The following is a 26,447-nucleotide window of genomic DNA, read 5'->3' as shown; positions in this document are numbered from 1 at the left end:
TGATGATCTTTAAATGATAATTAGGAAATTGAACAATTTTTTCTACAATAGAGATACGTTATTTGCAAGTATAGAAACGAGCATATCTTCAAAGGAGGAACGCAAGTGCTATCCAAAACATAATAGAGGAAATAGTACTTTGAGGAATGCAATGCATAATGACTTTTCAAATGCAAATAACATCTCACTACACATATTATAACATACATATATATATATATATATCATGCATGTAACCATGTCGCCGCCTGTGTTCTTTTGTGTTATCATCTTCTTCACCCAATAACCAGATCAATATCTCTAGTGTATCACAATGCATCTAAACGCTTCCAGTTATTATTGCCTTAATTTCTCATATTCCGACCTCTTTCTCGCCTTTTTTCCGACCTTCGGTCCTCATACCTTCTATAACCTCTCATCTTATCTAGCACTTTAGTAAACAAATTGTTCAATTTTTCATATGGCTTCATTAAGATCACTTCATCTACGACCAAGATGTGTTATGTTCTTTACATTTTGGACTATATTGTACTTACTAGGTCTTTGGTCTTATCGGAAGTTGATTATTAAAGTTGTTGTGTGCTTGGTTATTGTGGATCGTCAATTCTAATAGGTAAACTTCTACTTTATGAATAATAGATGAAATATCTTGGTGAGTTTTTCCAGCACCAACTGTTTTTTTTTTCTCAAAAAAAAAAAAGTAGATTATTGTGTCTTATGTTGAAGTTTATTCTGGTGGAAAACAGGTTGGATCCCAAATTTCCATGATGTGCATATACAAGCTAAGCTAAAGATGAACTCGACTATGCTGGATCATCAAAACAGAAAGATTATAGGACACAAAGATGTCATCTTCGGCAAAAAAAGGTAATGTATAATTTTTGTTTTGGAATGTTGAACGTTTGGTTGCAATTTATAAATATTTGAATGGGCTGAAGTTAAATTTATAAGGAACAAATCACAAAATGTCAGATATGAGAGACTCAAAATGCACGATACGAGCATTACAAAAGCATAAAGATATTACTTGTAAAATATCATTTACAAATCAAATATCTTTTATCTAATATCTTATAGTTACTGTATTGCGATTCATTCTTTACTATTTTGGCATCAATCCAATGAGACTTGAAAGTTATCCACTCAAAGACTCGTTTGAACATCGTTTAAGAAGGTTTAAAATTGCATTCAGGCAATTTTGTGGGGCGCATTTCTTAATATGTTTTAACGATTTGAACCGCTTATATTTTAAAACATCATTCATACAAAAATTTAGACAAATCAAAACTATTAAGACATTATTTATAGTAAAAAAATAAACGAATACGTTTAGTAGATCATCCTTACAAAGAAACCTCAAAACTCATAACATGACGGTCATATGATTTTTTATTTTGGTAATTTTTAGTAGATATGATATTTGAGGAAGATCTAAAAGATAGCCGGTTCAGATCGTTGAAATGTATTACAGGATAAACGGTACAAAAATTAGAGTAAAATGTTTTGTAAAAAAAGTGGTGTCACGAATCCGCTACAATTTTAATAGAGTTCATATAATATATATGTTGAGCTCCCCTTAATAACAATAATTTTTTTTTTTAAATTGCTTAATTGCACATGTTGAAATATGTTTCAAAGTTCAATCTTCTATTTTATAATTTTATTAGTTTAATTTATAATCATCATCAACCAACCTCATCAAATTTTAATAAGAATTAAAACATAAAAAAATCTGAAAAATAGTATGAAATTGGAACATATGCTGAATTAAAAAATAGATTAAAAACTCAATTAAAGTTACAAATGGAAAAGTTATATTATCTTAGTCTCTAGACTACGTGGCACAGCATCTCTCCATCTTCCATGAACAATTTCCCACCACTTTTCCACCACCACCACCACCATCATTCGCGTTTCCAGAAACGGAAACAACAACAAATCCGTACTCCTCCTCTCGTCAGCTCCGTCCCCAGCGAATTTAATTCCCTCTCCCTTCCCACTGCGAGGAATAATACTCCCAACTCCCAACCAAATTAGATGTTCCCTGCCACATAATCCCATTGGCATCGGAATCCCCCGAATCCCATTCCTTCTTATCACCCCCTCCATTCCCTCCCCCTCCCCCCTCCCAAATGCCTAATTAACACCACCATGCGAATTCCCAAGAAACCCGTTTCCTTCTGCCTCTTTCTGTTTTATCCCGAACTTTCCGCTTCCTCTCTCTTTCCCCGCTTCCGCTCTCCCGGTAAAAGAAAAAGCTTTCACACAACAGGTTCGTTTTTGCTTTCGTCCTCATTGTTTTTCCTTTCAAAGTTTTCAATTTTTAAACCATTTTTTGAGCTTGTGAAGCGTGAATTTTGTGAGGGTAGAGTCTGCATTTACGCTTCGCTAGTGGGTTTTTTGTTGTTTTGTGATTTTACCTTGTTATCTGGCGTGAAGCTTTTTAGAAGTTAGTAGGAGGATTGGGCTATAAGTATTGGGGGGTTTGTACTGGGAGAGAGCAAAAAGCACGGAGCTTTTCTTTTAACTTTGAGAAAATTGGTAATTGTTAGGTGTCTCTTGGAGCATAGCTTGGAGGATTCTTAGAGTTGGAACTTAACCTGGTGCACTGTGCGCTCACTTTTGTTTGGCACTTCAGGTAAGATTCCCCATCCGGGTTCTCTGTTTGTAGAAATGGGGTTTTCTTCTTCTTCTTCATTTTCTAAGAAAATGAAGACTTGTAGTTTGGGAAGTTTTTCCGAGAAGGGTCTGGTGAAGAATGAGGGGAAATGAGGATTTTCGAGCTGTTTTTCGAAAAGATTGTAACTTTAGTAATTATTTTCTGTTTGTGAAAATGGGGTTTTCTTCTTCTTCTTCACTCGATCTTTCATTTTTAACTTTTAGACTTGTCGTTTGGGTAGTTTTTTGAAAAGGGTCAGCTGAAGAATGAGTGGAAAATGAGGAATTTTGAGCTGTTTTTCGGAAAGCTTTTTGATAGATTGTCACACTCCCTTTTAATTCGCGTTGTTTGCATGTCTATGATGTTTAATGTGATATTTCTAGATAAGTACCGTATACAGTCCTGCTTTAGTTAAATGAAAATATCGTCCTTTTCGTTCACCATTAGAAGCTCTAATTTTTGCTCCATTGCTATAATCTAACAGGAGGTTATCAATTGCATGCCAGTTATTCGATGGAAAAAGGCCACGAAACTGCTGTACGAGGTGACCAGTCAGCACATTTTGCACCTATGGGCTCAACTGATGGTGGTAAAAAACCATGTGTATGGTCATCTCCCCAAGGAGGATGTAAAATTGACATAAGAAAGCAGATCTTCTGCAACAGATCGTTGAATATGAAGAATATTGTTGCAGTAGGATTTGATATGGATTACACATTGGCACAGTACAAGCCAGAAACCTTCGAGTCTCTTGCATACGATGGAACTATCCGGAAGTTGGTGTACGATCTAGGATACCCTCGTGAGGTTTGTCTGTTCTATTATTTGTTCTTACATTTCAGGAAGAAATTGATGTTGCTAACATATCAGATACTCAATTAATTTGGTTTAATATTGCAATTAATCCAGTAGTGTTAGTGCATTTTAATTTCAACACTTAGCAGACATCATTTAGTACCATTTTAAATTATGAGCAAATCATAGTAAGTTGATTAACACTCATTACCTGATGAAGTTGCTGAATTGGTCCTTCGATTGGACATATATGGTCAGAGGGTTGGTTCTGGATAAGAAGAGAGGCAACATCTTGAAGGTGATCCGTTGATTACGGTGTTTTTATGTTTTTTGTGGTCATTCCAAGTTAGGTTGGATTTCTATTCTTTCTTGTGAATCTCTGTGTGATATTGCATGGGTGTGCAGATGGATCGACATAAGTATGTGAAAGTTGCTTACCATGGATTCAAAGAGTTATCTAAGGAAGATAAAGTTAACACCTATGGGAATACATTAGTGCGGGATTCCTTTGACGAGCCAGATTATATTATCATTGATACCCTCTTTGCCCTTGCTGAAGCTTACATGTTTGCCCAACTGGTTGACTTTAAAGACAAAAATTCAGGAAATTTTCCAGAGAGTGTTGAGTAAGAATATGACTTGCTATGTGGTCCGTGGATGGTAAAATTCTTCTATATCAAAATTTATTTTGTATTTTTCCTTTTCAGTTACGCTGTTATGTACAAGGATGTTCGAGCTGCTGTTGATTTGTGCCACCGTGATGGAACTTTAAAGCAAATGGTGGCAAATGACCCTCAGCGGTAAGGATAAGCATTGTGTATTAGTTTCACTTTATTCTAATCAATTGATGATTGAATAGTAAAACAATCTTACTTGGTCTTCATGCTTATTGCTACAAGGTACATTAATGAAGATACCTCCATAGTTCCTATGCTCAAAATGCTGAGAGATTCCGGCCGTGCTACATTCCTGGTGACAAACAGGTATTTGTGCTTCTTTTATTTCTGTCTAATTTAATTTGAAAATATACATATGTTTTGCTGATAATCTATAACACATCTTACTTACAGTTTATGGGACTATACAAACATTGTAATGAATTTCCTCTGTGAGTCGCGCACAGTGGATGGTAGTAGAAAATGCAATTTCAACTGGCTTAAATACTTCGATGTTGTCATCACTGGCAGGTCATGATTTTTCCTTTCCTCTAAGCGTGCTTTATTGTTCTTCACCATATATCGCCACTCAGTTTATTAATTCATTAACTGGAGAATGCTAATCTGGATTTCATGTGCCCTACCCTTTGCCATGTTGTATGCTTGTATGAATTACGTTGCTTATCCTTTATGTTCATCATCTCTGAATTTACTAAGAATTTGCCATCTACCATCCATGTCATAGCTACTGTCATTATACTAACCATTAGAAGCGGTTACGTATGCAGTGCAAAGCCAAGCTTCTTTCATGATGGTAACCGTGCTAATCTGTTTGAGGTAGATCTCGAGTCGGGGATGCTACATAATACTGATAATGGTTCTCCTACGGCTCAGGTTGGTATGCTAGTGTTGGTAATTCATTGTATGTCGCATTATACACGCGTATCGCCTCATTTTATGTAGTTTTATTCATTTATGTCACCTTATACATGCGTATCCCCTTATTTTATCAAGTTTTATTTATCAATTTTATATTATAAAAGGTTGGAAGTTCTTCACCTGCACCTACATTATCATTGAACGGACAGAAGAAGGGTTGTAAAGTTTTCCAGGTACTCTTTCAAATATTTAGTGCATTACAGAATCATATTAATAGCTTTATCCGAATACAATTACATTATTTCACAACCATCTTTATTTCTATAACCAACATTCTGTTTTGCTAATTACTGTGTTAATTATTTTGACTTGAGTAATGATGCCTTTGAACTTGTTTCAGGGAGGCAGTGTTGGGCATCTTCATAAACTGCTTTCAATTGAGTCAAGTTCACAGGTGAACTATTCTTTCCTCGAAGTATGTCAGTTGAAAGAAAAATTTGATGTTATTAACAAATTTGGGTCTAATATTTTGCACATTTTTCATAGGTTCTTTATGTTGGTGACCATATATACGGAGATATTTTGCGTAGCAAAAAGGTTCTTGGTACTGATCATTTTCTTTCTGATATTCGGTTATCTTATCAGTCACTTCTTTAAACAATGTGCATGTTTTCTTTCTTCAACATTGTTTCCTCAAATGTGATCATACTTTCCCTAATTTCTTGTCTTTATGAACAGGGTGGAGAACAATGCTTGTTGTTCCAGAGCTAGAAAGGGAGGTTGAACTCCTATGGGAATTGAGAGATACCCGCAAGGTCCTTCTAAAATTCAACAGCTGTAGTCTAGTATCATGATCAACAAGCTTATTTAGAATGTAACTCGTACACTGGTTTCATACAGCAACTTCAATTGTTGAGGAATGAGCGCGATATGATTGAAGACAAAATACATCATCTAAAGTGGTCTCTCAAGTCGGTGTTCATCTAGGTTTCTATTTTGCTTTTTATTATTTATTTTGTGAGGGATAATTTACATAGAAGTGAGGTTGCTGTTCTCAGATATGACGATATCAGTGCTGAGGAGAAGCAAAAATTATCTTCTGAATACTATGCGTTGGAGGTAAGCCTTTTAAACATGCGAAGCAAAGTTTATTTCAGCTGCTTAAATATGTTGCTTAACAGTTTTGAAATTTGTATTTATCACTTCTTAATGGCTTAACTTTATAGTTCCGAAGAGACCAAGTGCGGTTCATCCATCAACAGTCTCAACGTGAATGTCACCAAATGGTAGTGATTCTCTTGTACAACATCAAATATGCTTTCTGGTTCCGAGGCTTTAGTCCAGTGGTATATGAATTTTCTTCAATTTGGTTTCAAGAATGTTGACTAGTTGGTTTGCTTACGATTTCAGTTTCACAAGATTTGGGGACAACTCATGAAGACTGGCTATCAGAACTCTCGCTTTGCCCATCAGGTGAGGTGTAACCCTCCTTTCTAGGTTCCTAGTTCGTTGTTTGGTAATCCTATGCCAAAACTGCTGGCCATAAGGCGGTGGCTCATTGGGTATTTGGGTGAAACTTATGGTCATCTGTGATTTGCAGGTTGAAAGATTTGCCTGCCTTTATGCTAGCCAAGTTTCCAACTTGAGCCTCTATTCGCCTGACAAATACTACAGGCCGAGTGAAGACTACATGCCCCATGAATTTGATATTCTTCCCCTGTGACGCATCTCTGCGTCGTGATAAGAAGAGGCAGCATTTCGGGAGGAGTGTGGTGAGTTTGGCTCTGGGAAGCATTAAACAAAGAGCTAATGCCAAAAGCTTAGTACCCCCTGTAAATGTTTGCTCCAATAGAGTACTGTAAATTAAGTGCTTATATGCCCTTTACTTTTCTTTGCCCCTGTATGTAGTACAAACTTTTCTGCATTATGAATGAAGAAATGTTTCGTTGCGTGTTATGACTATCCGATTCACTTGGATTTTTTCTCTCCAGATGATATAGCGTTTGTTAAGGGCTTGTTTGGAATTGCATTCTGGAAAAGCATTTGGAAGTGCTTTTCTAGAAAGTAGTTCTATGACCTAGAAGGGCTTTTAAGTTTTTCTGCCAAAATATTTATAAGTGCTTTTGGTTGTCAAAAAGTGCTTCCAGAAACAGGATGCAAATGCTTTTGGTTGTGAATCGTGATGAAGTTTGAATTTTGACAACCATGAAAATTCTTCCATGTATAACAAAATTCATTAACAATTTCTGCTCGTTGGATCTTTTATAAAGCACCAGTTGCAGAGCTTTGCAGCTTGTTTTCTTCAATTAACAAGCTTATCATATCAATAACAATCTCGCTCAATTTAAATACCAACTTCACTGTGCATTTCCAATCTGTCAAATAGCTCGTCATCTCTATCGGAGCATCCCCATCGAGCCGCATAACCCGGACGCAGAGCAATGATGCTGGTCAATGTGAAGACTACGCCATCGTTCATATCTAATGTTCGTCTTGTCTCTCGAGATCTTGTATTTCAATTGGCTCAGGGAAAATTTCATTTGATAACCTTTTGTGTGATGCAGAGAACTCCCCTCCACCTACTAGCCCCGACTGTTTTGAGCCACTGATACTCTCTCTGCTCGTCTGGCCAGGAACAGTGGCGCTCTCTGATGATGAACTATGATGCCAGCTACCAAAGAAAGTAGCGCTCCAGGATTTTCTCGATGAAGCTGTTTGCAGCTTTCCAGAGCTGGAACTCTCTTCTCTCACCACCTTTAGAGGGTTTTCCAATGCTTTAAGGATGTATCTCATCAGGGGACGCTTAGACGGCTTGGGGTTGAGGCAGGACCTGGCCACAATTGCCACAGACCAAACTTCTTCCAATAGATCTTCGTCTAGTATCAGAGACGGGTCAACAATCTTATTCAACAGTTCCTTGTCATATATGCTGATGTAGCGCACCATGTGCTCCAACAACTCTCTTGTAGAGGAATCATTGGATTTGCTGATGCCAATCTTACCCGTCACAAGCTCAAGCAATACCTTCCCAAAACAGTATACATCATATGCACAAGCAGCTGATGACGAGGCTATCCACAGAAAGAAACGAAAATTAAATAATCTATTGAACGAGAAATATAAAGAGCCAATACTTGGGAGTTTTAACTGGGAAGAGAGATACGAGGAATGAAATTTCAGACAAAAGGTTTCAAGTAGATATACGTACCATAAGGGCCTTGTTCCGATGTTCTGCATAAGACAGAAAGGAACTGTTACTTTGTTTCTCATATATATATAATAACAAAACAGATCCTAGTATCCACAATTGAAGTATAATTTGATGAAAAATGCTAAGGATCGCATATATCATACATGCAGGGCTACTGATAATCAACACTTACTGTTGTTTCCGCAACAATCTCGTGATCACATTTTGGTTACCATCCCCTTCTTGCACACGGACCTCACTCAAGCTTCCAAGCCGGACCTCAAATTTATCATCAAGAAGTATACTGCTTGCTTGAACATCTCTTCAACCACCAAAAATAAACTTTCAATTGCTTATACAAATTAATCAACTAATCAACGAGCTGAAACTAGTAAAATACAGCACAATTAAGCATGAAGTAAAAACTATAGCGAGTCTGGGAACTACAGTTTCGAATGAAAGGTACCAAGTGGTGTAACCATAAACTATCAATGATAAGGCATACTTTACCTTCGGTTTAAGCAGTAGTTGAAGTTGTATCTATTAACTATCATCATAAAATCTTTATTTTTACAGACTAAACAGGTTTTATAAGACATAAATAACTTGAGCCAAAAAAATGCATTTTATATAGGAAAGAGCAGAAGTTATGAGGACTCGGAATCACAATGAATTATTAACGGCGGCTATAAGATGTTGCTCAGATCAATAGCTGAAAGAAAGTTCAGGAATACCTGTGAACGAGCGGAGGGCTGCACTCATGGTGTAGGTAAGCTAGGATTTCAGCGGCTCCAATTGCAATTTTTAATCTTGTAATCCAATCCAGGGACTGTAAATTACCATCTCCTAAGTTGGTAACCCTGTGCAAGGAACGAGCCAAGTCTCCATTTGGCATGTATTTGTAAACCAGAAGCTTCTCGTTCTCATGCTCTAAACAGTGACCCAAAATTGGCACCAATCTCGTATGTGAAACCTTGTCTAATAAATCCATTTCTATCGTGTATGATTCTTTCGTTAAGGAATGCAAATTTACCCTTTTGATAACAACATGGGTTCCGCTTGCTAAGGATCCCCGGTATATGTCTCCAGAGTGTCCATGTTTTATAAGATTTGTTTCACTGAAAGCACCAGTGAACTGGAGAATCTGCTCATACGTAAATGAATCTCCTCGACTTGATGCGTAGATGAGATCTTTGGGGAGTGAAGGGTCATCTCCTGGAACAGGCCCAACATTTGCACTTCCTCGTTGATTTGTGCCTTTATTGCACATTTTCAGGAGCACTACCAGAACCAGTACCAAAATCACAACAAAGCCAAGTCCACCAAATATCCCAACCAAAATAAATGTTAATCGGTTCTTACTCTTTGATTTGGGTTCTAGGAAAGGTGGCTGAGCTGGTTGTAGGACCCCAAAATCATCGAAAGTTAAACTCCTCTCTTCATAAAACTGTCTACAATCCTGCAAACTCCTTTGATTTGGTACTATCTGTAGGCAATTTCCAGTAAGAGTACCATTGCTTAGACTATCTTCGACTACCTTGCCTTGGAAAAAATTATCAGACAAATCGACTGAGACAGATTTCCCAACAGGGAAGGTCAGATTTCCATATAACAGATTACTAGAAAGGTTGAACACAGCACCACTAACACTAGCATTTGAACCGAGGCCCAGCAGAGTTCCTGTAAAATTGTTGTGGGATACATCAAGAAAGCGCAAACTGGGAAGTGACCACAATGCACCGGGAAGAGCACCATCAAATTTATTCCGACTCAGAACCAGAACTTCCAGCTGAACAAGACTCGAAAACAAACCCTGCGGTACTGGACCTTCAAGGTTATTATCTCCAATCTCCATCCTCCTCAAACTCCTCAACCCTCTCAACTCCGCAGGCAATGACCCGGACAACGAATTCGTGGTAAGATTAAGCTCAACTAACCGGGAAAGGTTACTAAACTGAACCGGAATCGAATCGGTGAGACTGTTATCAGACAAGTCCAAGAATTTAAGCCATGAAAGGGTTCCCAAACCTGGTGGAACTGGCCCAGATAAAAAATTTGAAGAAAGGTCAAGACTTTCAAGCTTTCCAAGATTGGCAAAGCCAGAAGGTATTGACCCAGTAATCGCATTCCTCGAAAGATCAAGAATTTCCAACTGTGTTATATTTATCAATGCAGAAGGCAAAATCCCAGTGATGCCATTGGCAGATAAATACAAAGCGGTAAGATTTTTCAAATCACCGAGCGACTGAGGAACAGGACCAGTGACTGATGCAGACCTAAGGTCGAGCACCTGGAGTGCGCCAAGTCTTTGGCCGAACCAGTCGGGTATGGACCCGGGAAGCGCAAACCCGGAGGCGTTGAAAATAGACAAGAGGGTGAAATCAGTCAGTGAATCGACGGCGAACCGGGGGTTTCTCCGGCCCAGTCGGGTTCGCCTCAAACCGGACACGGTGACCCCAGTGACTCGGCCGTTCTTGCTGCATGTGACTCCCGTCCAGGACGAACAAGGGTCGGCCTTTATGGGCCAGTCTTTGCTTCTGAGACCCAACGACGAGCGGAGCTCCAGTAACGCCGACCGTTCCACGGCGGAGCTCAAAGAAACCTGCTGCGCAAAACCGCTCTGAATCACGAACAAGATTAGCGTTACTGCAAAGGCGCCGACTTGGGCTCTCGCCCCCATTGCCGTTTCAGTTACAGAGAACAACTTCATGGTCGTCAATGGAGATTCTTCTTGGTCTTCGCCATTTCTCTGAAAATTCTTCTTTTCTCCACCAAGATAGAAAATTTGAGCAACTCAAGAAAAAGTGAAAAACCCACCAAATAAAATTGCAAACTTCAAAAACCCAACAAACAAAACTGAAAATATCTTTCTCTTTTCTGCTCAGTGGAATCGAACAGAAGAGAAGAAACTTAAGAATGCTCTGCGAACAGAGAGCGGGCTTGAAGAAGAAGAAGAAGATGGTGGAACGTTTAATGAGAGAGAGAGGCAGCGAGGAGTATGCCCTACCAACCGCCAAGGAAGAGTGTGTCTATGTCTAGTATTGTATTACGGAGTCACTCTCAGAGTCACCGGAAGCCATTAATGAAGCCATGAAGCCGTTCTAGCTATTTGCAGTGGCAACAGTTCTGGGCCTGGCTTTGGTGGTGTGGTTGAAAATATTTGGAATAAATTATGAGATTATTCGCGGGATGGAGTGGAGGTGGGGGGTGTTAAGTTTTTTGGGTGTGTGATTAACTGATTACTGTTGGTTGACTTAAATAAAATTACTATTTTGGTCTTGGTGCTTTGGGATTGTGTTTGGATTGGGAAAGGGACCACATGACATTATTATTAGGATTGTTATTAGCATTTTAAAAATTTTATTCTACACTTGTTATAAGTGTATTTTTCTTTCTAATTATATAAAGTTTGGAGTATCAAATGAGATTTTTGGAGTACTAATAACAATTTATTATTACTTTTCTTGTGAGTGGTTATCAATATACCTGAAACACAGGTGTTACATCATTATATGTCATTAGCAAGTGGAGTGACACTTGAAAAATAAATTTGTTTTTTATTTATATAACGACATGTGATGTATCATCTCATATTCTAAGTACATTGAAAATTCTCTCCTACTTAAATCTTTGGACACTTGATTTTCGCTATAAAGTGAAGTTTAGATGAATGCGTTAAAGTGAAACTCAATAATCGAGAAAGTTACCACGATGATTTTACTTAAAAAATAACTGAATTCTTTGTTGTAATTTTATATATGAGTTTAACCGTATAAGAGTCTGTTTCTCTTAAATAATTGTATTTTGTTTTTTTATGTCTTTGGCTTTGAATTTTCTTTTCTCCTGTTTATATGAAATTATTGATACCTTGGAGCCTTGTGTCACATACTTCCATTAAATATTTGGCCAGAATGATCGTGATATTATTGTTTTTGGTTATGGATAGCGATATTATTTGAACGTTCTGATTAGTTTCTTTGTTCCAAAATCCAATTCCAATTCGAGTACGAAACTTCTTTCAACGATATAAATAAAAGTGTCGGTATTATTAGTACGAATATGATACATGATATTACTTATTTCATCTAAAAAAAAAACAAATATGACACAACATTGATCGTATATTTTTTTATCTTCATATTTTTAAGGATGATATTTGTGTTTTTCTTATGTTTTCTTGTGCATTGTTTAAGACACAACGAACAAACAAAAAATGGTTAATAATGTAAGGCCATCTAAATAACAACTAGATAATAGTAGATATTGTAACTAATTATCAACTCACGTAATTAGATAAGAATTTCAATAAATACCCCAATATTGTCTCTAAATTTATAATCAAAAGTACTTAATTATTAGTTAATTGGTGAGAGACCAAGACTTCGTAACACCTACACTTTCAATAAATCAAAGTAGAATTAATGATTATTCTATGATTTATTTATACTCCTTTGATGATTATCATAATAAAATTAATGAAAATAAACAAAAATAAATAATGAAAAACTATAAATTTTCTTGGGGCCAAAGAGGGAATTAGAAAAGTTTGATGGGGCGGCCAACGATTATTCTTAGTCAAATATGGCTCCAAAATACAAAAGAATGAATTGTCCAGTCGACTCAAAATATGAAATGGGCAAATAATAAAGCGATGGGAGCGATGGAAATTAGAAAAGGCTAAAAACCAAGTCTCCCACAAACAAAGAAAACGACAACGACTTTGTGGGCAAATAATTGCGATCGTGGCATTTCCATTCACGTGATCCCACTTTCACTCGACAGCCTCCGCGTCAAAGCCATCACAAAAAGAAACTTCATATTGTTTTTTTTTTTTTTTAACAAATTCCACGTATAAGATTGTGACACTACACGCCATTAAAAATAAATAATGTTTCTATGTATATTTTTTTCTTCTTCTTTTATATATAGAGGGGACCACCTCTTTGGATGAGTCGGGAAGTCTTATAGAGGCATTTCAGTCTCTTTCTGGTCATCATCGTGTGATTTATCAGCGTCAGAAATCGAACTCAGATCATGCCGTGTGAAATACGGGCTTGAAATTCTACCATGTATATTAGGGTTGGTTTAACTAGAAGCGCTTTAATTATCAAAAACGCTTTTGATAGTATTTGACAAAAAAAATATTTATAGGCTGAGAAAAAAACCTTAAAATACTTACTAAAAGAAGTATCGGTTGTGTACTTTTTGAACTTGAAGTGAGTTTTTTAATTAAGGCCAACCAAGAAAAAAGAAAAATAGGCAGGCCAACCAAGAAAGGATAGCCCTCAATTAGGGCCCAATAAATTTTGAATCTTTTCCGTCTACAAGAGTGGCCCAGGAGTCATGATTTCTGTGGGCTTTTTAGCTGGGCATTTTCAGTTGGCCCAATTCGTCAGCAATATGAATACAAACATTTGCCTCACTAAATGCTTGTTTGAAACTGTATTTTTTTTTTGGTCAAACAGTTAGATTAGGAAGTCAATGAGATTCGAAACTACACCATGGTGCATAGGTAATACTCATCTTCACTACTATGGTAGAGCGCCACTTGCATATTTGAAACTGTTTTTAAAAGGACTAAAAGTGGGATCCAAAATTGGTGCTTATTGCAGGAAGTGTTTCTTCGGATTCACCTATCCTTTTACTAAGTATTGAGATCAAAAATATTTTCACGAAAAACATCTTTAATAATTTTAAAAATACTTTCAAATAAGCTTTAAATACTTCATGCGAACAAGACATTTTTATACACCCGAGCCACAAAAATTGCATGTCCCAGAGTGCTGTAGAATAAGATTTATTGGTCTATGACAATATTATAAAGTAGAATAAGATTTTTTGGTCTATGACGTTCATGATAACATCATATATAAAGACAGGGTGCAAGAATCCATATCCTGCTGCAAATCTTTAATCAAATTGCAGCTTAGATGCTGCCACAGGCATATTATGCATGTATACTAGATATTTAGTTGCACCTAATTAAAAAGAAGAATCCAGTTTACTTTTCCTAAACAATTGTTATTACCTTAATTTTTTACGATACTCTAGAGCATGAGATATTCTTGATGTTTTAATCGTTAGATTTTTATTTAAAAATACAACAATTAAAATTTTGTTGTTGAACTTGGAACCGGATCCCCTCGGGATCCATATATACTGAGCAGACGATCCGGACCGTTTACAATTATTATAACTTTTAGAATACCCCTTATTTGTAGCCGTTATATCAAATTTCAACGATCTTGATCGCCTACTCAACATGCTTAGTTTTATTAGAAATAGAGGAGATCCGGTTCCGTTGAACTTTACTTGGAGGCACGGTAGGATTTTTCATATGCTTAATTAATATTTGAATTATAATTAAATGAAGGAAAGTTATGTGCATGGTTTTCCAACTTTCTATCAAATCAGTCAAATGGAGAAGAATAGTATATGTCCCTCTGCTTATATGTCAAGTTATGCATATCGTATCACCTGGTTGCTTCTGATGTTTTCTTTCAATATATCTCAAAATTTCAGCAACAAGATCAACCAGCTGGCTTCTCCTTTTTATCAAAAAATCTACAAAACTTCTGGTATGCAAAGCTGAAGTTTGGGGACGAAAATGCTATATTCATTCCTATAACTACAAAAATTAATCATATTCATAAACGTAAATTAACCGTCGGGTATTATCCATAACCATACCCACCGGATAACGGATTTCTCAACGATTAACGGTTATATCGTTGATAATTTAATAACGCATGATAATTTAATACAAAAAATATATTCATTTAATTAACGCATGATAATTTAATAAATATTAATTTCATCATTAAATATTTAATGTATAAAATGATTTAATGAATGGATCTTGTGGAGTATAAAAATTAAAGTTAAACATTGATAATGTTAGCTGATCTTTGATATCTCTCATAAGTACCATTGAATTCTCATAGATTTTGATTCATATCAAAACTTATGAACTTTCTCATAAAATGCAACGCACATAATGCAATTTTTGTATTTACACTCAAAGTAAGGGATTTGGCGAATAATGAATATACATATGTGTGTGTGTGTATATATATATTTTAATACTTTAATAGTATGAATAATTATACTATATATTATTCGGTTCAGATTCGGGGACAGATACGGATTGGGGACCCCTATAACCATATCCAAAACCATAACCGAATAATATTCATGGTTTTTCCCCATACCCTAAATATACTCAAATTTTCATATCCAAATTAAATATATTCGGGCAATTATCCATGGTTATCGGGTTTAATAATTAGAATTGCCATCGCTAATCCTTTATGCCAATTCCAGCTTGTGAGGAGGGGCAGATAGATGCACATGCAGAAAGAATAAATTTAAAGGGTTTTGTAATGCAAAGCCATTGACGGACATGCAGAATCATATAAAAGGCAACTTTATATTGGAATAATGCATAAATGATCAATGATAAGGATTCTATATTTCCATTCATCGGTCCCGTTTTGGTATATTATGTCACCGTCTCTATACCAAAATAGTAGGAGTCTTCGTCACAACAAAGTGAGCGTTACTACGGATGGATGGGTTTGGTACAGTTATTAAACGAAATACATAAAGAATAATTAAAATTTAGTAATTAGTAATTAGCATTATATATGATGTATTTATATAAATAATTTAAAACGATATGGTATATTGTCGGTATTAGTTTTAGATGCTAATAACATACCAAATATGTTTGTTTGGTACAATTATCATACCATTACAGTTTGGCAAAAAATCAATATGGTACGGTATATGGTAATGATATGGTCCGGTATGGTAGAATGGCAAAAAAATTCCACCCTACTACTTGTTAGAAAATTCTACCATACAACAATGTCTATCATACGTCAACTTTTTAACCACTGAATTAATTTGACAGGTTCACCTTTCCATATTAATTAGTATAGAATGATAATCAACGTTGGATAAGAAATATATGTCGTACATTGTAATATATACCTAATTTGTATGAATCCTAATCCTTCTATAGATGGTTTTGCTTGTTGAGAGGTCTATAAAGATCAAGACTTTATCTCCTCAAATAAAATGGGTGGAAGATGGATTCCCCATTGCCCTCAGCAATGTCTAATCGGACAACCTATTCGGTATCCAGTCCTTGGTCTTCGAAGAATCCATCAATCGAAACTCATCTGCCTGGCATATGATAACCATGGAAATGTGGAGGCCAAGGGTGACGAGGATCCAACTTGGAATCAGGGCCACCAGAAAAAAGGAAAACTAGTACTGTTAGGTGTCAAAGCCTTTGAAATTGAAGGAAAGGCAGGCAGCAGGCATCCATGGATAGATAAATTAAATTCTTTCATCGATCGGACGTGGATTATGATATATGTCCTGCAAAAAAAGTTGCAGTCTTATTCAATGCGTGTATATGATATATGTTAAAACAACATGTTCTGAGTTCAATTTCTGACTGTCAAAGGGAGGCTAGTAAGCTAAAAATCCCCCTCATTTGGAACAAAAGAAAATGTAAATACAATTGTATATTGGTACATCCATCACATTTTTTTTTTAATCATACGAATGAGATCTCTTGAACTTAATGATGGAAAGAAGACATGTTTGCTTTCAAGACAGCTGCAGTGCTGTGACTCTATCAAGAAATTGGAGGAATAGTAATTTAGGCATCGGTATTTGATCCAATTGTGCTACTAAACTGGGAATTAGAATCACAATTCACTAAGAGCTATATATATATGTACACACACTGGACTTGTAAGTTGTAACTATTTCACCCCATGGCAGTGCTTGGCTAATTTAGGTTGCCACTAGCCCCGTAAATATTATGATTAGGTAGGTTCTTCGAAAATCAAGTCATACAGAAAGCAATTGCCAACCGTCTTAGTATTGGTTTGGTACTGAGGTGCTTTTATAAAAAGTGGATATAAAAAAAAGCTGAACTCAATAAGGTATTTGGTAAACACTTAAAAACAGCTTATTTTCACAGTTTTTGGTGAAAAAAATTTGAAAACGTGAAGCAGCAAAAACGAGCTTATTCTCACAGAACAGCATAAACAGTTTTTTTTTTTCAAAGCACAGCAATATCAAACCAGCCCTAATTACTGGTTTAGTAAGAGGAGAGTACAATACATACAGCTATGCTTTTGCTCTAAAAATAGTTGAAACACACACCAAGTTCTGCAGAGTTTTCTGCATTACTGTCTATAATTTTGTCGAAATTAAGAAGTTGATGAAGTTAAATTGTTGCTTTTAAATTACTAGCGTTAAATCACGATAACCGAAACTATATACACTCAAATTACAAGGATAAAGTAGTAGTCTGTGTTCTATTTATTGGGTTATACATTGACTTAATTTGGGTGTACAACAGTAGTACGGAATGAGAGATATAGGAGGGTTGCTAAAGGAGATGAGCCAGCTAGGTATTTTTTGGAAGGTTATTTGAAAAGAGAGTAACGACCAAACAAAGGAGTACTGGTAAATCAGATGATATTAAAAAAACATAAATTTCATACTTTTGTAAAAAATGTCTTACAAATGATGCGATTAAGAATATTCTACTTGAGTTTTTCTTCAAGGGTTAGACATGAGATTGACCATGAAATGCATATATAAAACGCTTGGAAAAAGATAGACTTTTAAAGTGATTTTTGTGTGTTATCTCATATAGCTCGATAACACTCTTTTCGTGAATAAGATCGATTATCTAGGTCTCATGGTGTTAAAAGTGCACCCGTGAAAGTTAAACCAAGTATGGATTAACCTGGTCCCCCATGCTAGTTTTTGTTTAATATATTAATATATATACTAGTTAAAGCAATTCAATTTGCAGGGGGTTCAATTCCATGTGCACAAGTACTACTCTTGATAAACTAACTTAAGGTATAATTAAGTGTTAATTATATACTTTTAAATATGGAAATTTGAAGTCACAATCTAGGTCATCTATAGATATTGAAATGCTTTTTATTGCTAGTTGCAGCAACAACTATACTGAAGTCCTACCAATCATAAAAACTAACAAGAGAGATGTAGATATACAAGAATGTTGATTTGATTATACTACATAAATAGCCTATTTGAAACAGACTTGGGAAAGGCATGTCCCAAAATAACTGAATATTTTACCCCAAATGGGTGAGAGGAATTTCGTCTTGCACGTAAATCATGCCTATTCACATCGGGATTAGGTACCGTCCAGCCACAAGAGTTTTCTCAGTGTGATCGGAACACGGAACACCAATATTATTATACAGTTGGAGGAAGTTGTTCTTTTCAGGAGTCCCTACAATTGTATAATGACATGTAATAATCTCGTGTTCTGGACACACTAAAAAATCTCTCCACCACAATCTATTGTCAGTTAGATTGATAAACGTAAAAGTTTCATAACACTAATTAAAAGTAATATTTTTGCTCACCACTTTCAAGTGATAATGATGCTCACCACTTCATTCATTACTGTTACATTCATTTAAATTTCGAGATCTATATAATAAATAGATACAAATTTCAAAATTTAAACTTATCAAATCTTAATAAGGAGAGTGGTGCACCACTTGAGAGTGATAAGCAAAAACTAATTAGACGACGGTTATTCATGTTTTCAATTTGTCATTGTATAGTTGGAGATTAATATTTTACAATTTTAAAATAATCCTCACGGAAAAAATGCAAGATAGCATATAAATTAAGAGTGTGAATAGCATTTCTCTAAACCCTAATTAATATTATTCATTTGAAGCATTACAACTAGAATGTGGTAACGGACAGTGTATATACGAAGCTTACGAGAAGAAAAGTGTAAGAAGGTGAAGGAGAGTGAACTGGAGTCAGGGCGATCATGTCGTCACCTTTTCTATTTGGGTAAAACAAAGTCGGCTTGTTAATTTCTTGGGGGTTTAAAGCCCTAAAGTCCGCAAACCCATAAAATATTACCTGGAAAGTAAAAAGAAAACCACGTGGGTTATTACAAAGTTCAAATTCCTCCCCCATTGTTTTGCAACTAAAGAAACAGCTGTGCAACAAAATACAACTCGACCCCACCCTTACCTATCTCTCTCTCCCTCTCTCTCTCTCTCTGATCCTCGTCGGATCCTTTTACTGGAGATCTTGGAATCTCGTGATTATAATCGTTCATCGTATATTGTGAAGTCAATTTTCGTTAGGTATTATTTATATTTAATTTTAAATTTTAAATAATTTTTTATCGCACAATGTACGATGAACGGTTATGATTACAGAATCTCCCGAGATCTAAGAAAAATGATCCGGCGATGATCCTTTTCCCTCTCTTTACACACACCCATCTCTCTCTCTCTCTCTCTCTCTCCTGCCTCCAGTAGTATATAAGGAGCTAACACTGCCGTTCTCTTTGCTCAACATAATTATAAAGCCTACTTCCATTTGGCATTTTCAGCCCCCTCCCAACAAGCATTCTATCTGTTGTAGCTAGCGAAGCTCGGTTTCCATCGATCAATGGCGTCGTCAGGATCGTGGACGGCAAGGCAAAACAAGCTGTTTGAGAATGCTCTGGCGGTTTACGACAAGGACACACCGGACAGGTGGCACAATCTGGCGAGGGCTGTGGGTGGGAAATCAGTGGAGGAAGTGAAGAGGCACTATCAGATGCTTGTGGAAGATGTGAGCAAGATTGAGGCTGGTGAGGTGCCTTTGCCTAATTATAGAAGATCTGGTGGAGGAAGCACTAAGCCCTATTCCAGGGATATTGATCAAGAAGACAGGTAATTCAATAGAATGTTTTTAATTTCTTGAACTGCATTCATTTATACAAAGGAAAATGCTTTTAAAAACTTTCAAGAATATTTACCCATAAAACATGATTGTTTGAGCCTTTCACATATATGTGGTACATAACTCCATTCATTCACATATCGTTGCATTAAGAAATGATAAAACAATTTACTCATTCTATTCTACATTCATTATTTTCAATTTCTAAGAAAATGTATAAACATGAATCACCAAACGTGACTTAACAAACTCATCTGTTATAATACAGACCAACGAGGATTTTTAGAGTAAAATTTAATGAATAAAACATGTGATATAACATGACCCCAAGCTGGACAAGCCTTTTTATATATTCAATGGGATGAATTTTTCATGCTTTAATTTGCCCTTACCACAGATGATGTTAATTGTTGTTCTCATGCAGGATGAAGAGTCTGAGAATTCAATGAAGGAGAGAAAGCCAGATCGATCAGTTCATAGATGGAAATAAAGATTTTTAAGTTTCAACATAAAAGAAAATGCAGAACCGTCCAAGTAGCAATATATATATATATATATATACATATATATATTTACACAGGACAACAAGAGTCAAATGTGATTAGCTAAAATGTTGCGTTTTTCCTTTAGTTTTCCAAAAGTCATTGTATTTTCCTTTCAGCTCCTTTAAATGTCCTGAGAAAAAGAAAAAAAGGCCACTTCGTTTGTCTCAATGAATGAAGGATTATGAGTCTCTACATTAATTATAGCTTTTCTGCTTTTTTTATTTATATAGTCCATTATAATAATCTAACAACTTAAAACATGCCACGTCATTTAATTAGTATAACCTTTGAAGACCGATTAGATTAAGCGAAACACATAAAAATGCAGAAAAGCTAAATGCTTAGGCTCGGATAAATGAAGACAGTCAAGGATAAATGAAGAGAATCAAGAGACTATATATCATTATCATAATAATTTTATAAACCTTTATTTAATAACACGTATTTGAATTAGCCAAATTTGCTAAAATAATGGACTCTTCTCTCGACACCGAAACTCGAATCCCTCTTTCCGTTATATATAATTCTTTCTGAGCGAAGTTGAGATTAAATTTAGAGTGGAGTATTGTTTATATTAAAAAAAAAATTAAAACAAACAATACATGTGCTAAATTGGATCGAATATGTAGAATCCTTAAGTTAAAGACATGCATAATGACATGGATATAGAATCGTTGCTTTTCATGGAGTAGGTTCATTCAGAACCGTCCAAGGTGGAAGTATCGAATTAAACCAGTACTTTTCAAATGTCGGAAAGAAGTGACATGATCATATCGGCATCAAGTTTGAAAGGTTGGTCGTCATCACCCCCAACAAAATTATTGTTAATAATTGACTTATATATCACACTTATGAGACTCCATGCGATCTCCTTCATTTTGTTAACCAAATAATAAAACTCGCATGGAAGTTTCTGAACTGCAAGAGTTCAAGGCCAGCAGATAATGATTGTCGTCTCTATAATTCAAGTGACGTTCTTCTCTAGAAGTCTATATAGATTCAATTTTTGCAATTTTGGGATGCATATCTAAGGTGTTCGCTTCTTGTAAAAAGTCGAATTTCCTCGCACATTTGTTACTCATATTGTAGATTTTATATAAAAAAAGGTCAGTATATTATTATTAATTTTTTAAATCAGCAAGATATTCTAATTTGAACTAATTGTTATGTATAATTATAATTTAGGGATGCAATTGAAACGTTACCATTATTCCGTCATAAACACGTTAAGTTAATTTCCTTTCCCAAACCAATAACTTAGCCGTTTAACCCAAGCATAAACCCTACTTTTTACCTTCACCAAACATAAACCCTAATCTCTACCTTCACCTTCTCTCTCCAAGACCTTGCCCCTCTCTCTCTAGAACCTGTCTCTCCTCATCCATCCACAGTCCAAAGTTGAAACACAACCAAAACCACAATGAGAAAACTCAAATCAAAGAAATATCGCATCAAAAAGAAACTCTCGGAGGAACTCCAAGAAATTGAGCTTCTGAAATCGTGGATCGAATCCCAGCAACCCGAACGCGGCTCTAACCCCATGTCTCTTCCCGATTTGCCCTCAGACGCCCCTCTCGGTCGCGTGGGCAACCCCACCCTCTTTTCGCGGTACGCCGGCGCCACTAGGTTCGAGCAGTTGCCCATCTCCAAGAAGACTAAGGACGCCTTACGCCAATCCAAGTACATTGTAATGACCGATATTCAGAGGGCCGCTTTGCCCCATGCCCTATGCGGCAGAGATGTTCGCGGTGCCTCCAAGACTGGATCCGGGAAGACCCTAGCTTTCGTTATACCGGTAAGGTTTTTTAGGGTTTAGGGTTTTTTTGTGTGTTTATGCAAGTGATGTCATAATATAAAGTTTAAACTAATCTAGCTAAATATGGAAGGCGTTGAAAATTGGGCACGTTAGAAACTGTGAAAAAGAAAACAAAAATATTCAAGTTGTGAGTTTCGTTGCCTTTCCCTTTTCAGCTTTTGGAAAAATTGTATAGAGAGAGATGGTGTCGTGACGATGGTGTGGGCGTTATCGTACTATCTCCAACAAGGGAATTAGCCATTCAAACTTTTCTTGTGTTGAATTCGGTTGGGAGGCACCATGATTTTAGTGCTGGTCTTCTAATTGGGGGTCGAAAAGGAGTCAAAGAAGAGAAGGAGCGTGCAAATAAGCTCAACATATTGGTTTGCACGCCTGGCCGGCTTCTTCAGCACATGAATGAGACTGAACATTTTTTCTGTTCACAGCTTCAGGTTTACTTTATCATCTATTAGTGTTATGATTTTGATTTCGGTCTCACTTAACATCTGAAATTCAATGTGTCTTACTCAACATCATGCAACTTAAAATCGGTCTCACTTTGCATCCTATTGTCCAAAGTTACCTTGACGTTGTATCATTGGTGCGGGATGCCAGAGTAACGGTGTACCCTTGTCACATAAGTTGCGTTTCTATTTTTTCTGCTGATTTGGGTGGACTTTTTCGGCCAGGGAACAGGTTTTAGTCCTTGATGAGGCAGATCGTATGCTCAGTGATGCAAGTTTTAAGCCCGCAGTGGAGTTAATCATTAAAGATCTACCAAAGGATAGGCAAATTTTTCTCTTTTCAGCAACTCATCCAAAAGATGTTAAGGATCTTGCAACTCTCTGTTTGAAAGATCCAGAGTTCGTCAGTGTGCATGAGAAGTCTGTAACAGCCACTCCTACTAATTTGCAGCAAACATATATCATCGTTCCTCTTCACCGAAAGTTAGACATGTTGTGGGGCTTCATAAGAAGTAACTTAAAATCTAGGATTCTAGTGTTTCTATCAACCAGAAAACAGGTACGCCGACCTTGTTTTGACTTATTTCAATGCGTCTCAGATTCCAATGTCGTGCCTGATCATCGGGGTGAATATTTCACCTCCATTTTTTCACGTAATACACCTGTTGCCTGATCCATATTTTTACCAAGTTTGATTGTCGAATTTTTGTTTTAATAGGTAGAATTTGTATACAAAGCATTTGCAAAACTCCAACCCGGAATACCTTTGAAGCGTATTCATGGTAAGAGGAAGCAAGAGGAAAGAATGGTAACAGTCTCACAGTTTAGTAAGAATCCTATAGTTCTTTTTTCGACTGATGTGGCTTCAAGAGGCCTTGACTTCGACCAGGCAGTTGACTGGGTTGTTCAGGTGAGTTTTTTGCTACTCCAAGATTGTTGTTATTAATCATATAGCCCCTGAGCTTTTCATTTTCTCTCGACCCGAATCATCCGTTACTCATTTCGTCACAGCGTCGTTAAGTGCTGATACTTTTTCTCATGTGTAGGTGGATTGTCCAGAAGATGTTGCATCTTACATACACAGAGTTGGTCGAACTGCTCGCTTCGATTCTGTAGGGAGATCGCTTTTATTTCTGATGCCGTCTGAAGAAAAAATGCTTGATAAACTACAAGCAGCAAAAATACCCATTCGGGAAAAAAAGGTGGTTATATTTTCTTTCATTTCACATCTTTTTAATTATCGTTCCCGCCATCTCCGATTGCTTGTGTACTACGCTAAACTAATTAGCTGTTTTACTGATTTCTCAGCCTAACAAGGACCTTGTGCAATCACTGTCTAAATTGTTGGCATCTAAGATAGTCCAGGACCCAGATCTACTACGTGGTGTGGCTAATAGGGCCGTTATCACATATGTAAAGTCTGTTAAAAAACAGAAGGACAAAGAGATTTTCGACGTTAAAGAACTACCAATTGATGAGTTTTCCAAATCGATAGGTCTACCGTTCCCACCCAGAATGCGTTTTCTAAACAACGAAATCAATAACTCCTCTAAGAAAGTGTCCGAACTATCTCCCATTGTTGAACCAGAAAATTTGGACAAGGACAATGAATTTTGTTGAATTATAAGTCTCTAGCTGATTAAGTATTAGAAATAAGATGAGTTTTAATGTGTGTATTCATTTGAGCATATCTGCCAAGTGTAAGGTTAAATGATGTAAGGCCATGAGTGCCATGTGGTGTTTGATCCATGTAATTAGGTTGGTGAGTGACTAAGATTAAAAGTAGTGTTTAGTGTGGTCCTAAAGCTAAGGCCATCAGTTAAATGTAAAGCAGTGTGAGTGCTCATTTTTCTGAGTAGTACAAAAATATTCCTCTGCAATACTTTTGCAGCAGAGAGAATAGAAAAGAAAAAAAAAAAACTATTTCGGTTCATCTTCCATCTTTGCTTTGCTTCTGTTCAGCATTCTAAAACAAACCCAGCAAAATCAGAGTAACACTAACATGGCCTCAGAGCCTTGTTTCGATTAGATCTGGGCGTGTTTCTGTGAGCTCAAACGTCACCGTCTCTGGACTTGGTGAAGTTTGCCGGAGCTTATCTGTGATCTAAGAACTACGTGTTTCTGGATTCACACAAGCTCACGATGGCTGGACCTGGGAGTGCTGAAGTGAGGACCCCGATCTTCTCCGGTGAGAACTACGAGTTCTGGAGAATCAAAATGGTTACCATTTTCAAGTCGTATGGACTGTGGAATCTGGTGGAAAAAGGGATTCCGGTTCCTGATTCGAAGAAGAAGAAAGCTAAGACTGATGAACATACAGAGGTTGATGCTGACGATGATGAGAAAATGGCTGCAATCTTCATGAAAGATGCAAAAGCTCTCGGAATCATTCAAAGCGCAGTCTCCGATCAGATTTTCCCTCGAATCGCAAACGCAGACTCAGCAAAAATGGCATGGGATCTGTTATATGGCGAATATCACGGTGGGGATCAGGTAAGATCTGTGAAACTCCAAAATCTTAGACGAGAATTTGAATACACTAGAATGCGTGATGATGAATCTTTGACTGGGTATCTTACTCGTTTAAATGATCTGATTAATCAAATGAAGACGTTTGGTGAAACTATGTCAAATGAGAGATTAGTTCAGAAGGTGTTAATCAGTCTCACTAAGATATATGATCCTATATGCTTAGTGATAGAAAACACTAAATGTTTAGAATCTGTTGAACTGCAAGAGGTATTAGCTATATTGAAGAGTCAAGAGCAGAGGTTTGATTTGCATTCCTCAGATGCAACTGAGAGAGCATTTTCTTCTCTTACTGTTTGTTCAAAAGGGCAGAATCGAAGTTATGCTCAGTCTAGTACCTTTAAACCACAGAGAAATTGGAATAAAAAGGGCAAGAAATGGGAGTCAAAACCAAAGTTTCAGCAAAAATCATACACAAGTGTTGCACAGAATAGTACTTCCTCACAGGGTATGGGTCAAGAGAGTGTAAAACCTCAATGTAAGGTGTGTTCAAAGTTTCATTATGGTGAATGTAGGTATAAGGGGAAATCTAAGTGCTATAACTGTGACAGATTTGGGCACTGGGCAAAAGAATGTACTGTTGGAAAGTCTGTTCAAAAGGCAAACTGTGCCAATCAAATGGAAGTAACAGGGAACTTGTTTTATGCAAATTGTGCAGTTGCTGAGACTAAGGTTAATGGAGATTGGTACATAGATAGCGGCTGCAGTAATCATATGACAGGAAATGTTGATCTTCTTGTTGATGTGAATACAAATGTTGCAGGGAAGGTTCAAATGCCAACAGGAGGATTAGTTAATGTGGCAGGAATTGGATCACTGGAAATTGAGACTAACAGAGGAAGAAAATACATTCGAGAAGTCATGTACCTACCTGGCTTGAAAGAGAATCTACTTAGTGTAGGACAAATGGATGAGCACGGATACTATCTTGTGTTTGGTGGAGGTATGTGTACTGTCTTTGATGGCCCTTCTCTGGAATGTCAAATTATCAGTGTGAAGATGAGAGGAAACAGATGCTATCCCCTATCTCTAAGTCCTGAAAAGCAACTTGTGTTGAAGCTCAGTTTTGCTAACTGTGCCCGGACTTGGCACAGAAGACTTGGCCACCTGAACTTTGGTGGAATCAAACAATTGAAGGGGAAAGATATGGTTCATGGATTACCAGA

The 26,447-nt window shown here is 36.7% G+C and overlaps 3 protein-coding genes across 6 annotated transcripts; 2 read left to right on the top strand and 1 right to left on the bottom strand.

Moving 5' to 3' along the window:
* Positions 1–1,815: 1,815 nt before the first annotated feature.
* Positions 1,816–6,945, top strand: LOC103450483 (uncharacterized). 4 transcript variants are annotated; one of them, XM_008389842.4, is made up of 18 exons: positions 1,862–2,272; positions 2,553–2,638; positions 3,144–3,466; positions 3,675–3,752; positions 3,860–4,080; positions 4,162–4,254; positions 4,354–4,437; positions 4,525–4,641; positions 4,899–5,004; positions 5,154–5,222; positions 5,390–5,443; positions 5,536–5,593; positions 5,728–5,804; positions 5,890–5,960; positions 6,048–6,108; positions 6,216–6,275; positions 6,400–6,462; positions 6,590–6,945. In XM_008389842.4, exons 3-18 carry the CDS (start codon positions 3,173–3,175, stop codon positions 6,710–6,712), a joined length of 1,629 nt encoding a protein of 542 aa, XP_008388064.1. In that variant the 5' UTR covers positions 1,862–2,272; positions 2,553–2,638; positions 3,144–3,172; the 3' UTR covers positions 6,713–6,945. The 4 variants fall into 4 exon arrangements, with proteins under 4 accessions (XP_008388063.1, XP_008388064.1, XP_008388065.1 ...); XM_008389843.4 differs by having other exon boundaries at positions 1,887–2,272; positions 3,166–3,466; XM_008389841.4 differs by lacking the exon at positions 2,553–2,638 and having other exon boundaries at positions 1,816–2,272.
* A 238-nt stretch (positions 6,946–7,183) lies between these two features.
* On the bottom strand, positions 7,184–11,408 carry LOC103450482 (probable LRR receptor-like serine/threonine-protein kinase At2g16250). The gene is made up of 4 exons (XM_008389840.4): positions 8,914–11,408; positions 8,373–8,501; positions 8,198–8,220; positions 7,184–8,060 (listed from the first exon to the last, which is right to left on the bottom strand). The coding sequence occupies exons 1-4, from the start codon at positions 10,887–10,889 to the stop codon at positions 7,471–7,473; spliced, it is 2,718 nt and encodes a 905-aa protein (XP_008388062.1). The 5' UTR covers positions 10,890–11,408; the 3' UTR covers positions 7,184–7,470.
* Positions 11,409–19,570: 8,162 nt separating this feature from the next.
* On the top strand, positions 19,571–20,685 carry LOC103450481 (protein RADIALIS-like 3). The gene is made up of 2 exons (XM_008389839.4): positions 19,571–19,938; positions 20,373–20,685. The coding sequence occupies exons 1-2, from the start codon at positions 19,673–19,675 to the stop codon at positions 20,395–20,397; spliced, it is 291 nt and encodes a 96-aa protein (XP_008388061.1). The 5' UTR covers positions 19,571–19,672; the 3' UTR covers positions 20,398–20,685.
* The last annotated feature ends 5,762 nt before the right edge of the window (positions 20,686–26,447 follow it).

Source organism: Malus domestica, chromosome 15, assembly GCF_042453785.1.
Source record: "Malus domestica chromosome 15, GDT2T_hap1".
NCBI lineage: Eukaryota > Viridiplantae > Streptophyta > Magnoliopsida > Rosales > Rosaceae > Malus > Malus domestica.
This window is presented reverse-complemented; position numbering and strand designations above follow the sequence as displayed.